This window comes from Oryx dammah, unplaced genomic scaffold (genome assembly GCF_014754425.2).
Source record: "Oryx dammah isolate SB20612 unplaced genomic scaffold, SCBI_Odam_1.1 HiC_scaffold_10, whole genome shotgun sequence".
In the NCBI taxonomy this organism is placed as follows: Eukaryota; Metazoa; Chordata; class Mammalia; order Artiodactyla; family Bovidae; genus Oryx; species Oryx dammah.
The window spans coordinates 8,004,879-8,019,592 of record NW_024070194.1 but is presented as its reverse complement, the minus strand read 5'-3'; the positions used below and the strand labels follow the sequence as shown (position 1 = coordinate 8,019,592).

At 49.4% G+C, this 14,714-nt stretch overlaps 1 protein-coding gene across 1 annotated transcript in view; it reads left to right on the top strand.

The window, feature by feature from the left end:
- The window catches only part of SLC2A10 (solute carrier family 2 member 10), a 15,488-nt gene extending 7,767 nt beyond the window's left edge, over nt 1-7,721 (top strand). Inside the window, exons 2-5 of the mRNA XM_040248199.1 lie at nt 1,183-2,451; nt 2,965-3,087; nt 4,899-5,034; nt 5,565-7,721. Of these exons, the coding sequence (XP_040104133.1) occupies nt 1,183-2,451; nt 2,965-3,087; nt 4,899-5,034; nt 5,565-5,643 (1,607 nt within the window). The 3' untranslated portion in view covers nt 5,644-7,721. The remainder of the gene's footprint in view (nt 1-1,182; nt 2,452-2,964; nt 3,088-4,898; nt 5,035-5,564) is intronic.
- The last annotated feature ends 6,993 nt before the right edge of the window (nt 7,722-14,714 follow it).

The window sequence follows — 14,714 nt, the reverse complement described above, 5'->3', positions numbered from 1 at the left end:
CTAAAAAGCCTCTTGATGAAAGTGAAAGAGGAGAGTGAAAAAGTTGGCTTAAAGCTCAACATTCAGAAAATGAAGATCATGGCATCTGGTCCCATCACCCCATGGGAAATAGATGGAGAAACAGTGGAAACAGTGTCAGACTTTATTTTTTTGGGTTCCAAAATCACTGCAGATGGTGACTGCAGCCATGAAATTAGAAGACGCTTACTCCTTGGAAGAAAAGTTATGACCAACCTAGACAGCATATTCAAAAGCAGAGACATTACTTTGCCAACTAAGGTCCATCTAGTCAAGGCTATGGTTTTTCTAGTAGTCATATATGGATGTGAGAGTTGGACTGTGAAGAAGGCTGAGTGCCGAAGAATTGATGCTTTTGAACTGTGGTGGTGGAGAAGACTCTTGAGAGTCCCTTGGACTGCAAGGAGATCCAACCAGTCCATTCTGAAGGAGATCAGCCCTAGGATTTCTTTGGAAGGAATGATGCTAAAGCTGAAACTCCAGTATTTTGGCCACCTCATGAGAAGAGTTGACTCATTGGAAAAGACTTTGATGCTGGGAGGGATTGGGGGCAGGAGGAGAAGGGCACGACCGAGGATGAGATGGCTGGGTGGCATCACTGACTCGATGAACGCAAGTCTGAGTGAACTCCGGGAGTTGGTGATAGACAGGGAGGCTTGGCGTGCTGCGATTCATGGGGTCACAAAGAGTCGGACACGACTGAGCGACTGAACTGAACTGAACTGAACTGAACTGAATGGACCAATGAATGGAAGAATATGTGGTGGCTGAAGCAGGTGGACGGATGGAGGAGTGGATGATGAAGGGATGGGTGAATTGATCAATAACTGGATGAACAGATGGAGTGGATGGATGGATGGGTAGATGGATGGAAGAAAGGATGGAGGGAGAGATGGATGAAGAAAGAAGTGGGTGAAGGGATGGATGAAGGAAGGATGGATGAAGGATAAAGGAAGAAGTGGATGCATGCATGTGTGCATGTGTGGGTATATGGATAGATGGATGAATAAATGAATAGATGGATATATAGAGGGATACACAGATAGATGAGTGAATAGATGGAGAGATGGAGGGCTGGACAGATGGAGAGGGACAGACGGATGGACGGTTGGATGCTCTGGCATGGAAACATTCTGCACCCGCCCTGTCACTTTTGTTTTTCAGGCCGACCTTCACTCCTCCTGCCCCTGTGTGCCTCGGTGTCCTTGCTGGGTGGCCTGACCTTTGGCTATGAACTGGCAGTCATATCGGGTGCCCTGCTGCCGCTGCAGCTTGATTTCGGGCTGAGCTGCTCACAGCAGGAGCTCCTGGTGGGCAGCCTGCTCCTGGGGGCTCTCCTCGCCTCCCTGGTGGGGGGCTGCCTCATCGACCGCTATGGCCGGAAGCAAGCCATCCTCGGGAGCAACTTGGTGCTGTTGGCAGGCAGCCTGAGCCTGGGCCTGGCCGGCTCCCTGGCCTGGCTACTCCTGGGCCGCTCGGTGGCTGGCTTTGCCATCTCCCTCTCCTCTATGGCCTGCTGCATCCACGTGTCCGAGCTGGCGGGCCCACGGCAGCGGGGAGTGTTGGTGGCCCTCTACGAGGCAGGCATCACTGTAGGCGTCCTGCTCTCCTACGCGCTCAACTACGCGCTGGCCGGCGCCCCCAGGGGATGGAGGCACATGTTTGGCTGGGCCGCTGCGCCGGCTCTCCTGCAGTCTCTCAGCCTCCTCTTCCTCCCCGCTGGTACAGTCGGGGCTGCAGGCCACAAGGACCTCATCCCGCTGCAAGGAGGCGAGGCCACGAAGCTGGACCCAGGGAGGCCGAGATATGCCTTTGTGGACCTCTTCAGGGCGCGGGATAACATGCGGGGCCGGACCATCGTGGGGCTGGGGCTGGTGCTTTTCCAGCAGCTGACCGGGCAGCCCAACGTGCTCGCCTATGCCTCCACCATCTTCCGGTCGGTCGGCTTCCGGGGAGGCTCCTCCGCTGTGCTGGCCTCCGTAGGGCTCGGTGCGGTGAAGGTGGCGGCTACCCTGACGGCCATGGGGCTGGTGGACCGAGCTGGCCGCAGGGCGCTGCTGCTCGCCGGCTGTGCCCTCATGGCCCTGTCGGTCAGCGGCCTCGGCCTCGTCAGCTTTGCTGTGCCCCTGCACTCAGGCCCAGCTTGCCTGGCCGTGCCCAATGCCACCAGGCTGTCAGGGCTCCCTGGAGACTCCAGCCTGTCCAGGGGCTTGGCTCCACCGCTGCTGCCCACGACTGACCAGAGCCCCGGGCAGCCGGTCTTGTCAGCCTCTGAGAAGACCAGGCCTCCTCCTGGAGCCGAGGACCCTACAACGCTAAGCCTCACTCCCCCTGCAGGCCTTTCTCCCGCCCCCGAGCACGCCCTGCTGCACTGGACGGCGCTGGTCTGCATGATGATCTTTGTGAGCGCCTTCTCTATTGGCTTTGGACCCGGTAAGTGGGAGTCTTCTGCAGGTAACTTGGAAGCCTTCTGCCCCTCCTAGCGGAAAGCCTGGGGACTGAACCTGTCAGGGTCTCAGAGGGACCAGAGGTGGCTTGACCGTGAGAACGATGAGCTCGGACTCCAGGGCTCCTTGCTTCCTTGAAGCTACTTCTTCCAAGCGCAGGAGCCTAATTTGTGTCTATCATGTTTTCTTCCTTATAAAGACCCCAAATCTTTTAAGCTTCATAAAGTCAGAATGTGCCCCTGGATAGCTCACTCAGAAGGATTGACTGGAAAGGAATTTAATAAATAGGGTGACCAACCATCCCAGTTTGCCTAGGACACTGAAAGTCTGGGGTCCCAGGAAACCAACAGCCTTATGGCCACGTGGGTGAAACAGCAGGGAGAAATGAGCGTCAGGGGCCTGATCCTGGGCTGAGTCCCATTGTTGGCTGCCTGCTGGACTGTGGGTGCCAGGCCCTGGGTCCCGGCTACTAGGCATCCTCTCTGCCCTCCTGTCCTAGTGACCTGGCTTGTCCTCAGCGAGATTTACCCCGTGGAGATCCGAGGGAGGGCCTTTGCCTTCTGCAACAGCTTCAACTGGGCCGCCAACCTCTTCATCAGCCTCTCGTTCCTCGACCTCATCGGTGAGTCCTCGGACCTAATTCCCTGGCCCAAGATCCAGAAACAACTGCCTCCAAACAGAGCCCAGGCTTCCATATCGTCTGGGTATAAGTGACAGAAAATCTCGTGCAAACCAGTTGATGAGCAAAAGGTAATGTTTTTGTCTTAAGTCATGAGAAGAGGAGGGTAGTAGCTGTCTTTAACCATGACTGATCCAGAAGCTTCAACAAAACTGTGGGCCCACCTTCATACTCTCTTGGCTCTGCCTTCTGTGCTGTGAGCTTCGTTCTGGGGCAGACCCACTGCGTGGCTGCAAAGATGACCACAAGTGGGGTTCTTCATCTTGGCAGCCCCCCGGGGAGGAGAGCCTGTTTTTTCCAGTGGCTCTCACTCAAGTCCTGGGACTGACTCTCATTGGCCCAGCAAGATCATGTGCCTATCACTGAACCATCACTGGCAGGCTCCAATATTCTGATGCCAGGCCTTGGGCCACATACACAGTCTGAACAGCGTGGGGTGTTAGATACCCCACTGCATGGACTGAGAGTTGGGGGAGGGTTCCTCGAAGGAAAACTGAGGTGCTAGTGAAGGAATGAGAGGGGCTGAGAGACAAAGACCACAGGAGATACGACCTGCGAAGTTTCTACTTCATTCCAGGCCCCGCTGGTTGGCAGCAGAGGGGTGGGGGTGGGGGGAATTGGCTTTATTGACAACCTGGGAGTTGAGGCTGAAGGGGGGATAGAGCTAAAGCATCCAGTTCTCCTCGGTCCAGGAAGCCATCCCTGATTGGTGGTGGGTTGATGAGTTTGTTCTCAAACCCAGAGTTTGTTCTCCGGGTAGGGAGTACGGAGATTGGGAGCCCTGAGTGTGGGCCCTTTGCTCTCTGCCCCCATCAAGACAAGTCCATTCTCCCCTAGTAACTGAAAGTTTCCACTCTACAGCAGAGGACTTTCCATTGAGTGACATCTTCTCTTCCTACCTAGCATTCAGACCCAGTCTGAGTGCTGGTGGGGTGGGGTGAGAATTATATGGGCCCAGAACACCAGTGGGGGTGTCCAAGATGCAGAGGATACTCATGACTCAAGGCCAGGGGTCATCGGGGCCCAGATGAGGGTGGGGGGCGCTCCTCCCTCAAGGTAAGTTCTGAGAATTTAGTTATTTTCCCACTTCCTGCAGCCAAGGGTTTCCCCTTCAAAGGAGGAGCCCTTGGGGGCTGTGGAAAATACTGGTGGAAGAACCCGTCCACAGTGCCTGTCTCCCACACCCAGTCTTTGGGAATTTAAATTTCTCACTAGTGCCTCAGTTTTCAAGCATTCCTTTTATGTGGAATGAATGAGAGATAAGAGAGGAAGGAAGGGAGAGAGAGAAGGAAGGAAGCAAGGGGAAGAAGGGCTTCTTAGAATTGTTTCATAGCCTATCATCCTCATCTCACAGATTGGGAAATACATCCTTCCCAAGTCTAGCCATGTAATCAGAAGACTAGAACTCAGTCCTCCTTCTTGCAGCCCAACACTCTCTGCTGGTATAAGGACTGAGTGGAGGTCAAGCTTCCCAGGTGGCTCAGAGGTAAAGAATCCACCTGCCGACAGAGGAGACACAGGTTCAGTCTCAGATGTTTTGTGGATTTGGGTCCTGGCCCTTTGCCTGCCTCTGGGACAACCAGTCCCCCTCTTGCTTTATGGTACTTTTATCTGACAGTGTGTTGGTCATTCTGCAAATCTACCGTCTGGAGAATCTGTTCAGGGTAAACTGATTTTCAGTGTTTCACCTGGAACACTGGCCAACCAGTTGGCCCAGGCTAAGTTCCGCCCACATTCCACCCTGTTGTTCCCAGGTGCCATTGGCTTGTCCTGGACCTTCCTGCTCTATGGGCTGACTGCTGTCTTCGGCCTGGGCTTCATCTATTTATTTGTCCCAGAAACAAAAGGCCAGTCGTTGGCAGACATAGACCAGCAATTCCAGAAGAAATGGTAAGATGGTCAGGGCTGGCCAAGGGGGAAGAATGACCTCAGACCATGAGCACTTTGCTTCGGGATTTAGTCCTTACACTTTGCCTTTGCAGAAGAGTGTTTTTCTTCTCTTCCTATTGATATTACTGCCTGGACACAATCACTTTTGTCCTATCTTTGTATAGGAGCTCTTCTCCTTGAGTGGGATGGGAAAAATGAGACTGGAGGGTGGTGACGTGAGAGAGGCTGGTTGGGCATGATGTCACTTCCCAGCAGGAGTGACAGGAGCTAGGCTTTGTATTTAGGAGGGTCAGCCTGGCTGTGATGGGGAGATCTGGCTGTAGAGGGCACAGGTGGACCCAGGAAGACCAGGGGGAACAGCTGGGCCGTTCGGAAGATGGAAATGTACCTTAAGGCAGAAAGCAGGAAGGGTCAGGTAGGAGTGGGGTGGGGATGGGATGGGGACCCCAGGCATGGTCCACTCCCATCACCCCCAGGGAAGGCCGCCAGGCCCTGCCAACCTCTGACCCCACCTGCTTTCTGCGCTGCAGGTTCCCCCTGAGCTTTGGCCACAGGCAGAGTTCAGCTGGCATCCAGTACAGTCGTATCGAGGTCTCTGCAGCCTCCTGAGGGGGTCCATCTGGAAGGTGCTGGAACCATGGCTTTAACAGACAGTCTTCAGCTTCCTGCTTGCCTGGGCCCCAGAACACAAATGCTAGATGGTCCTTCAAGACTCGCCCCTGCTCCAGAAGGGGTCTGTTTTGCTGGGGGGAAAGGGATGAAAGTCTGAGAGCTGCAGTCTTCATTTTGAGTCTCAGGCTCAGAGGGTTCCTGAGGCGCTGCCTTCCTCCCTCAGTTTCCCCACGGACTCCGCACATCTCTGCAGTAATGACATGATGAGAGCATCTCACGGTGACTCTGCTGCTCCATGGGCTTTCTCAAAGAATCTCAAAGGTACCTCCCTGGCAGGAAGTCACTCCTGGAATCACCCCTAAATCCAGCAAAGCATACTATATTATCTGCTCTCTTTCTCCATCTGGCTGGGACTTTTGGCGGGGAACACTTGCCTTTTTGTACTCAGATCTCATTTTGTTCAACCCCTCCAATTCCCTTGCCCAGAACGCTTGTCATGCACCAGCGACTCAAGTGGTTGGTAGGAGGCTTGAGTTCTAGCGCTGACTGTAGGTGTTCTTGCTGTCTGACCGTGGGCCTCAGCTTCCCTTGTGTGTGCAGTGGGGGACTGGAACCAGGTGGTTCTTAAGATCTCTTCAGAAGCCAATGAGTCAGAATTTCCAATGCTGGCAATACCACAGACAATCAGCATGGGCCCTGCTTTCAAGTTGCTAGTCATCCCTTTAGGAGAGCTAAGTTTTAATTAGAGGAAAGGTGAAGAATTCCAGAGTTGTGTGCCCTGAAATCCAAGGGCCATCACAGTGCAGGTTATGCGCTCCAAGAGCAGTGTCCGGGACGGCACGGGAGGACTTTGCAGAAAGGGGATAGGTCTGAAAGCTAACAAACCCGGCTGTCGGTGTGGCCTCCACCTCTTGGCAGCTACTGACCTTGAACAAGTAACGACTCCCTCAAGCCTCAGTTTCCACGTCTGTAGAATGGAGTTGACTTTCCCCCTAAGGGTGTATTTAACCTCTGTCTCCCATCAGGAGTGTCTTCAACTAGTCCCATTCAGCTGATCAGGGTGAATGGGGTTTCTCTTTACCCTCAATACCTAGGTCCCTACCTTTGGGACATTGTAAAGAGTCACCCCCCACTGCCCCAGGCCACAAGGGTTGAGTCAAATGGAGACAGAGCAAATAGCTCCACCCCACAGGACTCTGGCCCCTCCCGAGTCCTCCTCTCCTCTCATTTCTAGATACTTCCTTTAGAGCACTGGAGCTGGCTTGTGCTGGCTTGTGAAAGCTGATTGTTAAATTTTCAGACTCTTGCAAGATCATGATTAAACACAGTTGCTAAAAAATTAAATTATTTAAATTAATACTTAAATAAATTATCTTAAAAACCAAGGTAATGTATACTCTAAGCTCATCACTTCCTCATTTTACTGCATTTTGCTTTTGTCTGTGCTCTTAAGGTGATTTACAGCTATTGTATCACAAGAGGAGCATGGGGAAGGGGCACTGCCCACCCCTTGCCGATTCTGCATTCGTGATGTCATCTTGGTCACCTGAAACGTCCACGGGGAGTGTCTTTACATCAGAGAGACTGAGGAACAGGACAGATCAGGGCTTGACGTACTGTTTTGTTGATTTTCCAGTCTCAACAATGTGATTGATAAAATGTTAATAATGTAAATTAAACTTAACAATTTGCCATGTCTGTAGTCGATACATTGCGAATGGCAGAAAAAAAATGGAGGGACTATTATCCAGTTCAGCCAACAGGTGACTCATGTCACCAGTGAAGGAGTCTGAACACACATCTTCCTTGTTTTACTTCCATCTTACTCATTAACATGAGCAAAAATTTCATCTAGCATTTGTATCACAACTGCACACATGCTTCAGTGATGTGAGCAACTCCCTTACCGAGTTGCGTTGCTGTCAAGCATTTCTTCATGGTCTGATTTTGTGAAATCATGGCTAAATTTCAGTGACAGTTGGTTTTGGAATCCCGAGTTTGACAGGAAAATCAGTGAAAACATTTCTGAGAGAATTAGTTAGCTAGCTGGAGTTTACAATAAAGAGTATTTACAACGAAGTGTTTATTATTATTTGTAAATTTGTCAGGTTTGTGCAACAGTACATCCTTTATCCCAGTCAAACATACATTTTTCCCCCCTAAAGAGCAATTATTGCCAGTCCACTAGCAGCATTTACCCGGCCACCATTGCTTACAGCTGCTGTTTTGGCTCCTTCAGACCTAATTTTCTCTGCAGGAGCCCCAACCTCCTTAGTTCTCCTTTCCTGTCAGCCTAAGGGGATTCTTTTCCAGCCTTAGGGTGGGTTCTCCTCTGTTTTGATCAGGGTCATAAACTCATAGATCAGGCAGGGGATGTATTGCATGTTCGAAGGCCCTGAGGTAAGACTGAGATTCCTTCTTGGAGGAATGCGAAGGAGGAGTGAGTGAAGGGTGGAGTGATGCAGAAGATGAGGAAGAGGTCAGCAGAGGTTAGATCATGAAGGAACTTCCAGAAAACAGGCATTTCCAACTTTCTTCTAAGTGTTCTGAGGAGCCACTGGAGAACTTTGACAATGGAATGGCATGATCAGACTTAATGGTATAAAATACCCTTTGTGGGTGATATTGGTGAATACAAAAAAAAAAAAAAAAAGAAGAATGTCAGTTACAGAAATAAAACCATAAAAATACTATGGAAGTAATCCAGTTCCACTGGATTTGATTCTTTTGCAATACTGTCAACAACTGATGGCTTTGAACTTAAGGCCTCCTCTGTGTTGAAAAGGGGGCTTAGCAAGTGAGAGAGGTGTTCATGACATAGTAGCACCATCCTAAGCTTGTGTCTGGATTGAAAGAACAGTGGTGTGATTCGGCACATTTACATGTTTGTGAACCACAGAAAACCATTTCCAATGCCATGGGCACTATGCTTCCCAGTCTTTGGTTGATGCAGCGCTAGAGTGAAACGATCAGGGAAGTCTTAAGCACCAAGCAAGAGAAAAGGTGCCTTTAGTTCAGTTCAGTTCGGTCGCTCAGTCGTGTCCAAATCTTTGCGACCCCATGAATCGCAGCACGCCAGGCCTCCCTGTCCATCACCAACTCCCGGAGTTCACTCAGACTCACGTCCATTGAATCAGTGATGTCATCCAGCCATCTCATCCTCTGTCGTCCCCTTTTCCTCCTGCCCCCAATCCCTCCCAGCATCAGAGTCTTTTCCAATGAGTCAACTCTTCGCATGAGGTGGCCAAAGTATTGGCGTTTCAGCTTTAGCATCATTCCTTCCAAAGAAATCCCAGGGCTGATCTCCTTCAGAATGGACTGGTTGGATCTCCTTGCAGTCCGAGGGAGTCTCAAGAGTCTTCTCCAACACCACAGTTCAAAAGCATCAATTCTTCGGTGCTCAGCCTTCTTCACATCCACCCATGACCACAGGAAAAACCATAGCCTTGACTAGACGGACCTTTGTTGGCAAAGTAATGTCTCTGCTTTTGAATATGCTATCTAGGTTGGTCATTAAGTTACTAAGGTAACTTTACCTTAGTTACTCCCTACTGAGACCCTGCTGGAGAGGAGCATTGGCAGTGTCAGCCTGGAACCATGGAGACAAGAGCAAGGTCCCCACAACAAGTGTCCTTCAAAGAGGACTGAAGGGATGGGGGGATGCATCCTCCAGCAGAGGAGAAGGCTGTGCACATCCACCCACTATCTCCCTGCTGCTTTGAGGGGCCGCTGATTCATGAGACAAGATGTGAAACCAATCACAGCCCATGCCTGAGGTCATGGGTCATGAGACTTGGGAGGGGAATATCCATTTCTCCTTTGTGGATAAGGAAACCAAGGCTTACAAGGAAGATGACTGACCCTCTCTAGCTTTAGCCTCCTCTTGGATGACACCTCAGCATGGCCTCTCTGGGTCCCTGTACCTGCCATTCCATCAGCCTCCTGTTCCACCCCAAACCTGGTCAGCCTCAAACCCTGCTCAGTCTTAATGTTTTATATCAAACATCCCACTTCCTGGTCACCATGTGCTAACATTTCTTCTAGTACTTGAATGCTCCCCCTGGCAATAACTCTCTGACCTCACTGAGATCTCTGATCTCTAAATGCTGATCCCTGACTCCAGTACTTTTCCAGAACCCATCAAGAGGCTCATGGGCTTCAGTGTCCTTCTTGTCGAATCTAGATCCCACATCCCAGCCTTAGGACGAATCCCTGCAAACACCGTCTTATAGGTTAGCCATGTTGATACTGGGTTAATGTACACATCTGCTGCATGTGGGCAGAAAATGCACGTCAGCCAGCCTGACAAGCAGGTTTCACTGGAAGCCCAGGAACTCAAAGCCTCACACTCACCCTCCAAATGCTCCGACACAGCAAAGGAAATGCTCAGTGAGTGGAAAAGGCAACCGACAGAATGGAAGAAAATTTCTGCAAACTCTAAATCTGATAAGGAGTTAATCTCCAAAGTATATAAGGAACTCAATAGCAAAAAAGCACATAATCGAATTTAAAACTGGGTGCTGGACCTGTAGACATTTTCTTCCGAACACGTACAAATGGTCAACAGGTACGTGGCAAAACCACCATCAAAACCACAATAAGACCACAACGGTGAGGATGAGCATAACAAAAAAGAAGAGATAATAAACGTCAGCGAGGATGTAGAGGAAAGGGAACCTGTACCATTGATGGGGATTGCAAACTGTTGCAGCCACTACAGAAATCAGTGTGGTGGTTCCTCAGAAAGTTAAAAGGAGATATATCACATGAGCATCCACCCCTAGGTACATGTTTGAAGAAACTGAAGTCAGTATCCCCAAGAGTTATCTGCATACCAGGTCCACCGTAGTATTACTCACAGCAGCCAAGCCCTGGAAACTACCACGGATGTTGACTTTGGCCATGTGACTTGCTCTGGGCCAATAGGATGTGGGCTGAAGCTACAACGTGTCAGTTCCCAGCCTTGACATTAAGAGGCAGTGGAAAAAAAAAAAAAAAAAAGAGGCAGTGGGTGTCTCCTCTCTCTCCTCAGGGAACTTTCTACATCTACCATAACAACAGGGTACCCCAGCCCATCTAGCCTGGGCCCTAGAAGGAGAAATCTGGTACAGTCCTGAAGCCGACCTACAGCCTGCAGTGAGGCTGTGCCAGCCAACCCACAAGTCTGAAAGTGAGAAAGGAGTGCTAACTTGTGATTCTGGGATTGCTTATCGCACAGCAAATAGTGACTAGTACAGAATCCACCCAGATAGTAAGTGCTTTTAACCTCACCCACAGGGTATACAATTGCCATGACTGAAAGCCCTAAAATAAAATAATAATAATGACAGCAATAATAATAGTAATACAGTCTTTGCTTGCAAAAATACAAAACACTGAAAAACATCGAGAAAAATAAAACCCACCCAAGCCCTACTATTCAAACATAATCACTAACATGTGTACATGTGTGGTCACGTCAGTCATGTCTGACTCTCTGCGACCCTACGGACTGTAGCCTGCTAGGCTCCTCTGTCCGTGGGGATTCTCCAGGCAAGGATACTGGAGTGGGTTGCCATGCCCTCTTTCAGGGGTTCGTGCCCACCCAGGGATTGAACCTGTACCTCTTACGTCTCTCGCATCGGCAGGTGGGTTCTTTACCACTAGCACCACCTGGGAAGCCCCAAATCACTAACATCTTGGTGTACATCCATCTAGCCTCTTATCTCTCATGACAGATGAAGCAATTTAGGAAGAGAGATAAAAGGCAAACTCATCCTTTGAATTGTTCAGATTAAGACCTTGGAGGCATCCTTGATTCCTCTTTCTCTCTCTCACATCTGGTCTGTCAGTGCATCCTGACAGAATCCCATCTTTCTGATCACCTCCTCCATCACCATTGCCACCCCACCCCCACCTCTCACCAGGAAGATTGCAAGTGCAACACGGGCCTTCTTCCTTCTGTTCCTGCCTTCTCGTCTGTCCTCCACGCAGTGGCCAGAAGGAACCTTTCCAAACCTAAGTTGGTCCACGCCACCCTTCTGATCTGGTCGCCCCACAGTTCCTCCTTTTACTCAGCAGAGCACCGACCACCACCTCTCAGGCCTTCCATGCGGGGCCACCCTTTCCTCTCAGAGCTCATCTTTTCTCCATCGCTTCTAACCCATCTGACCAACTCCGCCTTCCAATCTTGGCTCCTTCTGCACCCTGTGGTAGGAACGTGCACACAGCAGATACTTGGACTGCTCAACTCCTCGCTTCCTTCCATCTGTTATTGCCAAGCTGCCTTCTCCGGAAGGCCTTCGCTGGCTACCACAGCTAAACTTGCACGCTCACGTGTGCACACGCACACACACAACACATGTGTGTACACACAGTTAAACTTGCACACTCGCATGTGCACACACACACTAACACTTCACATTCTCCCTTCCCTACATCCTTGCTTCCCCTTGGCCCTTTCCAGTCTCCAACAGACTGCAGCTCATTTATTTGTTCATTTATTATCCATATCCCCTGTGAGAATATACGTGCCACAAAGGCAGGGAATTTTGACTGCTTACCTCTGTACTTCCCGTGTCTAGAACAGCTCATAAGTGGACACTCAGTATTTACCACATGAATGAATGAATGAATGAGTGATGGATGGGTGAATGTAAAGTGCCTAGAGTGTTGCAGATACAGAATAAAGGGTATTTGTTAGTGCCAGAGACTTAAAGAAAAATGCTTTCTTCCTCTTATATTGTAGGTGTTATAAAAAGTTGATATAAATTTTTTAATGGAATATAAATATTTAAAGTCATAAAGGTCACACTGGTAGAATAATATAAGCAATAATATCACTAATAAAAACAAGGGAATAAAAGGAAAGAAAGGGACAGTGGAAGGAATGCAGATGGCCAAAATTCCTCATCTCTCTCATCACTAGACATTGTCTAGGACTGATAATTTAAGAAAAGCACTGTGTTTATTTTTTTAAAGAAGAGGCCTCAGTGCTCTAAAAACAGGTCCTAAAGTGTATTCTATTTGGCCCAACCATTACTTTTAACTTTTTTGAGTTAGTACCAGCTTTTGAAATTTGGGCCGTTTTCACATACAGCCTTGTCTTTAAAGAGATCTGGCCTTGCACTCTGAAGTCTAGCCAGCAGGTGGCAAAGGGTAGCAGCCTTTCTGTTCAGATGTGGCTTTTAACCCACAGTTGGCTGCGGACCCATCTAGCTTTTCATTCCTGGTATAGTTTTATGGTAACAACCTTAAAGGAAGGAAGGCGGGCAGGGACGAAGGGAAAGAAGAAGGCAAAATTTTAACAATGGTTACCTCACAGATGTGGGGCCTGGGAGTGTTGGAAAGATGAGCTACTCCCTGATTTGAACCTTTTAAGCTCTGTCTTCAATATATTCATGTAAATTCGAGTATGCATGTCTTGTTTCAGCAATGAAGGGATTGCTGCTGCTGCTGCTAAGTTGCTTCAGTCGTGTCTGACTCTGTGCAACCCCAGAGAGGGCAGCCCACCGGGCTCCTCCGTCCCTGGGATGCTCCAGGCAAGAACACTGGAGTGGGTTGCCATTTCCTTCTCCAATGCATGAAAGTGATAAGTGAGAATGAAGTCGCTCAGTCATGTCTGACTCTTTGCGACCCCATGGACTGCAGCCTACCAGGCTCCTCCATCGATGGGATTTTCCAGGCAAGAGTACTGGAGTGCCATTGCCTTCTCCAATGAAAGGACTAGTTAGCTTTTTAAAAAATCATTGAAAAATAGATTTTTACATTAGGAAAATCTCAAAGCACTGAAAAATCTAAAGATCAAAAATAAAACTGCCATGTCCTGCCAGTTACTAACCACATGTTGGTGTATGGTCACTGAACCTGTTACCTATGATGACAGCTAGTTAAAAATGGAGACAGACAACACTCTTGATAGACACTTCCACATCACTGAGACCGTACTCTATCTAAAACGTGCTGGCATATACCTTTGTAGACCATCAGGCATTGACATGAGGCTGAGTTCATGTATGTATTGCCTTCACCGGTGTTAAAAACTGTATCAGCCGTTTCACTGTCTGGCTTTTCCTTTACTTCGGAACGTATAGAAAATCGAATTATGTGCATACCAAGTCAGCATTCCAGTTTTCCTGGCAAAGAATGATTTCTGCCAGTGGAAACAGAGTGTTCTCATTTTCCTTCTTCCCCCCATCAACCTCTGATTTTCTGGTTTCTCTGTGAGCATATTTTCGCCCTGGATCTGGCACTGTGAAGTTGCTAAGTTCTTCCAGATTTGGAATCTGATGCCATCCTAAATCTCCGGGTTTGACAGGCGAGGTCGGTGGTCACTGAGATACGATCCAGAAAGCTCGCTCTGAGGTCATCCCTCAATCAGATGTCAACCCCTGAGGTGGGGGGAATTTGGCAGCCATCCTGCCTTTGGACGCCAGCTTTCACTGCCTTCTCCCTGAAATACATCTGGCACGACACTGGGCACAAAATAAGTGCTCACTACATCCTTGACAGTTGGAACCAACTCAGGTAGCTCTTGGCAGGAGATAGAATTTTTGCTCCAAATCAACTCTTCACTGCCCTCCTTACCAATATTTCCAGATCTGAACAGCATTTAAAGCATCTTTGTGCATGCTCAGTCACGTCCAATTCTTTGCGACCCCATGGAGTGTAGCCCGCCAGCCTCCTCTGTCCATGGAATTTCCCAGGCAAGAATACTGGAGTGGGCTGCCATTGCCTTCTCCAGGGGATCTTCCCCATCCAGGAATCAAACCTGCGTCTCCGGCTTTGGCAGGCGGATTCATTACCGCTGACCGCCTGGGAAGCCCATAAAAGTACCAACGGCCATTCTAAATTCTCGAATGCCATTGTGGCTTCATTTTTGAAGATATTTACAGTGTGACCCCTGTGTTAGCACCTGCGACTTCCAGCCTTTCAGAGTCACCCTCTCTCATGCCTGATCTGAAGCTCCATTCCATACGGTGGTCCTGCCTGCCATCAAACTTGCTCCTGGGGCAGACACATTCGAGCACATTGAAAGCGAGGAAGCCAGCAGTTGCAATCATCAACCCTATTTCCTCTCCTGCCAGGCA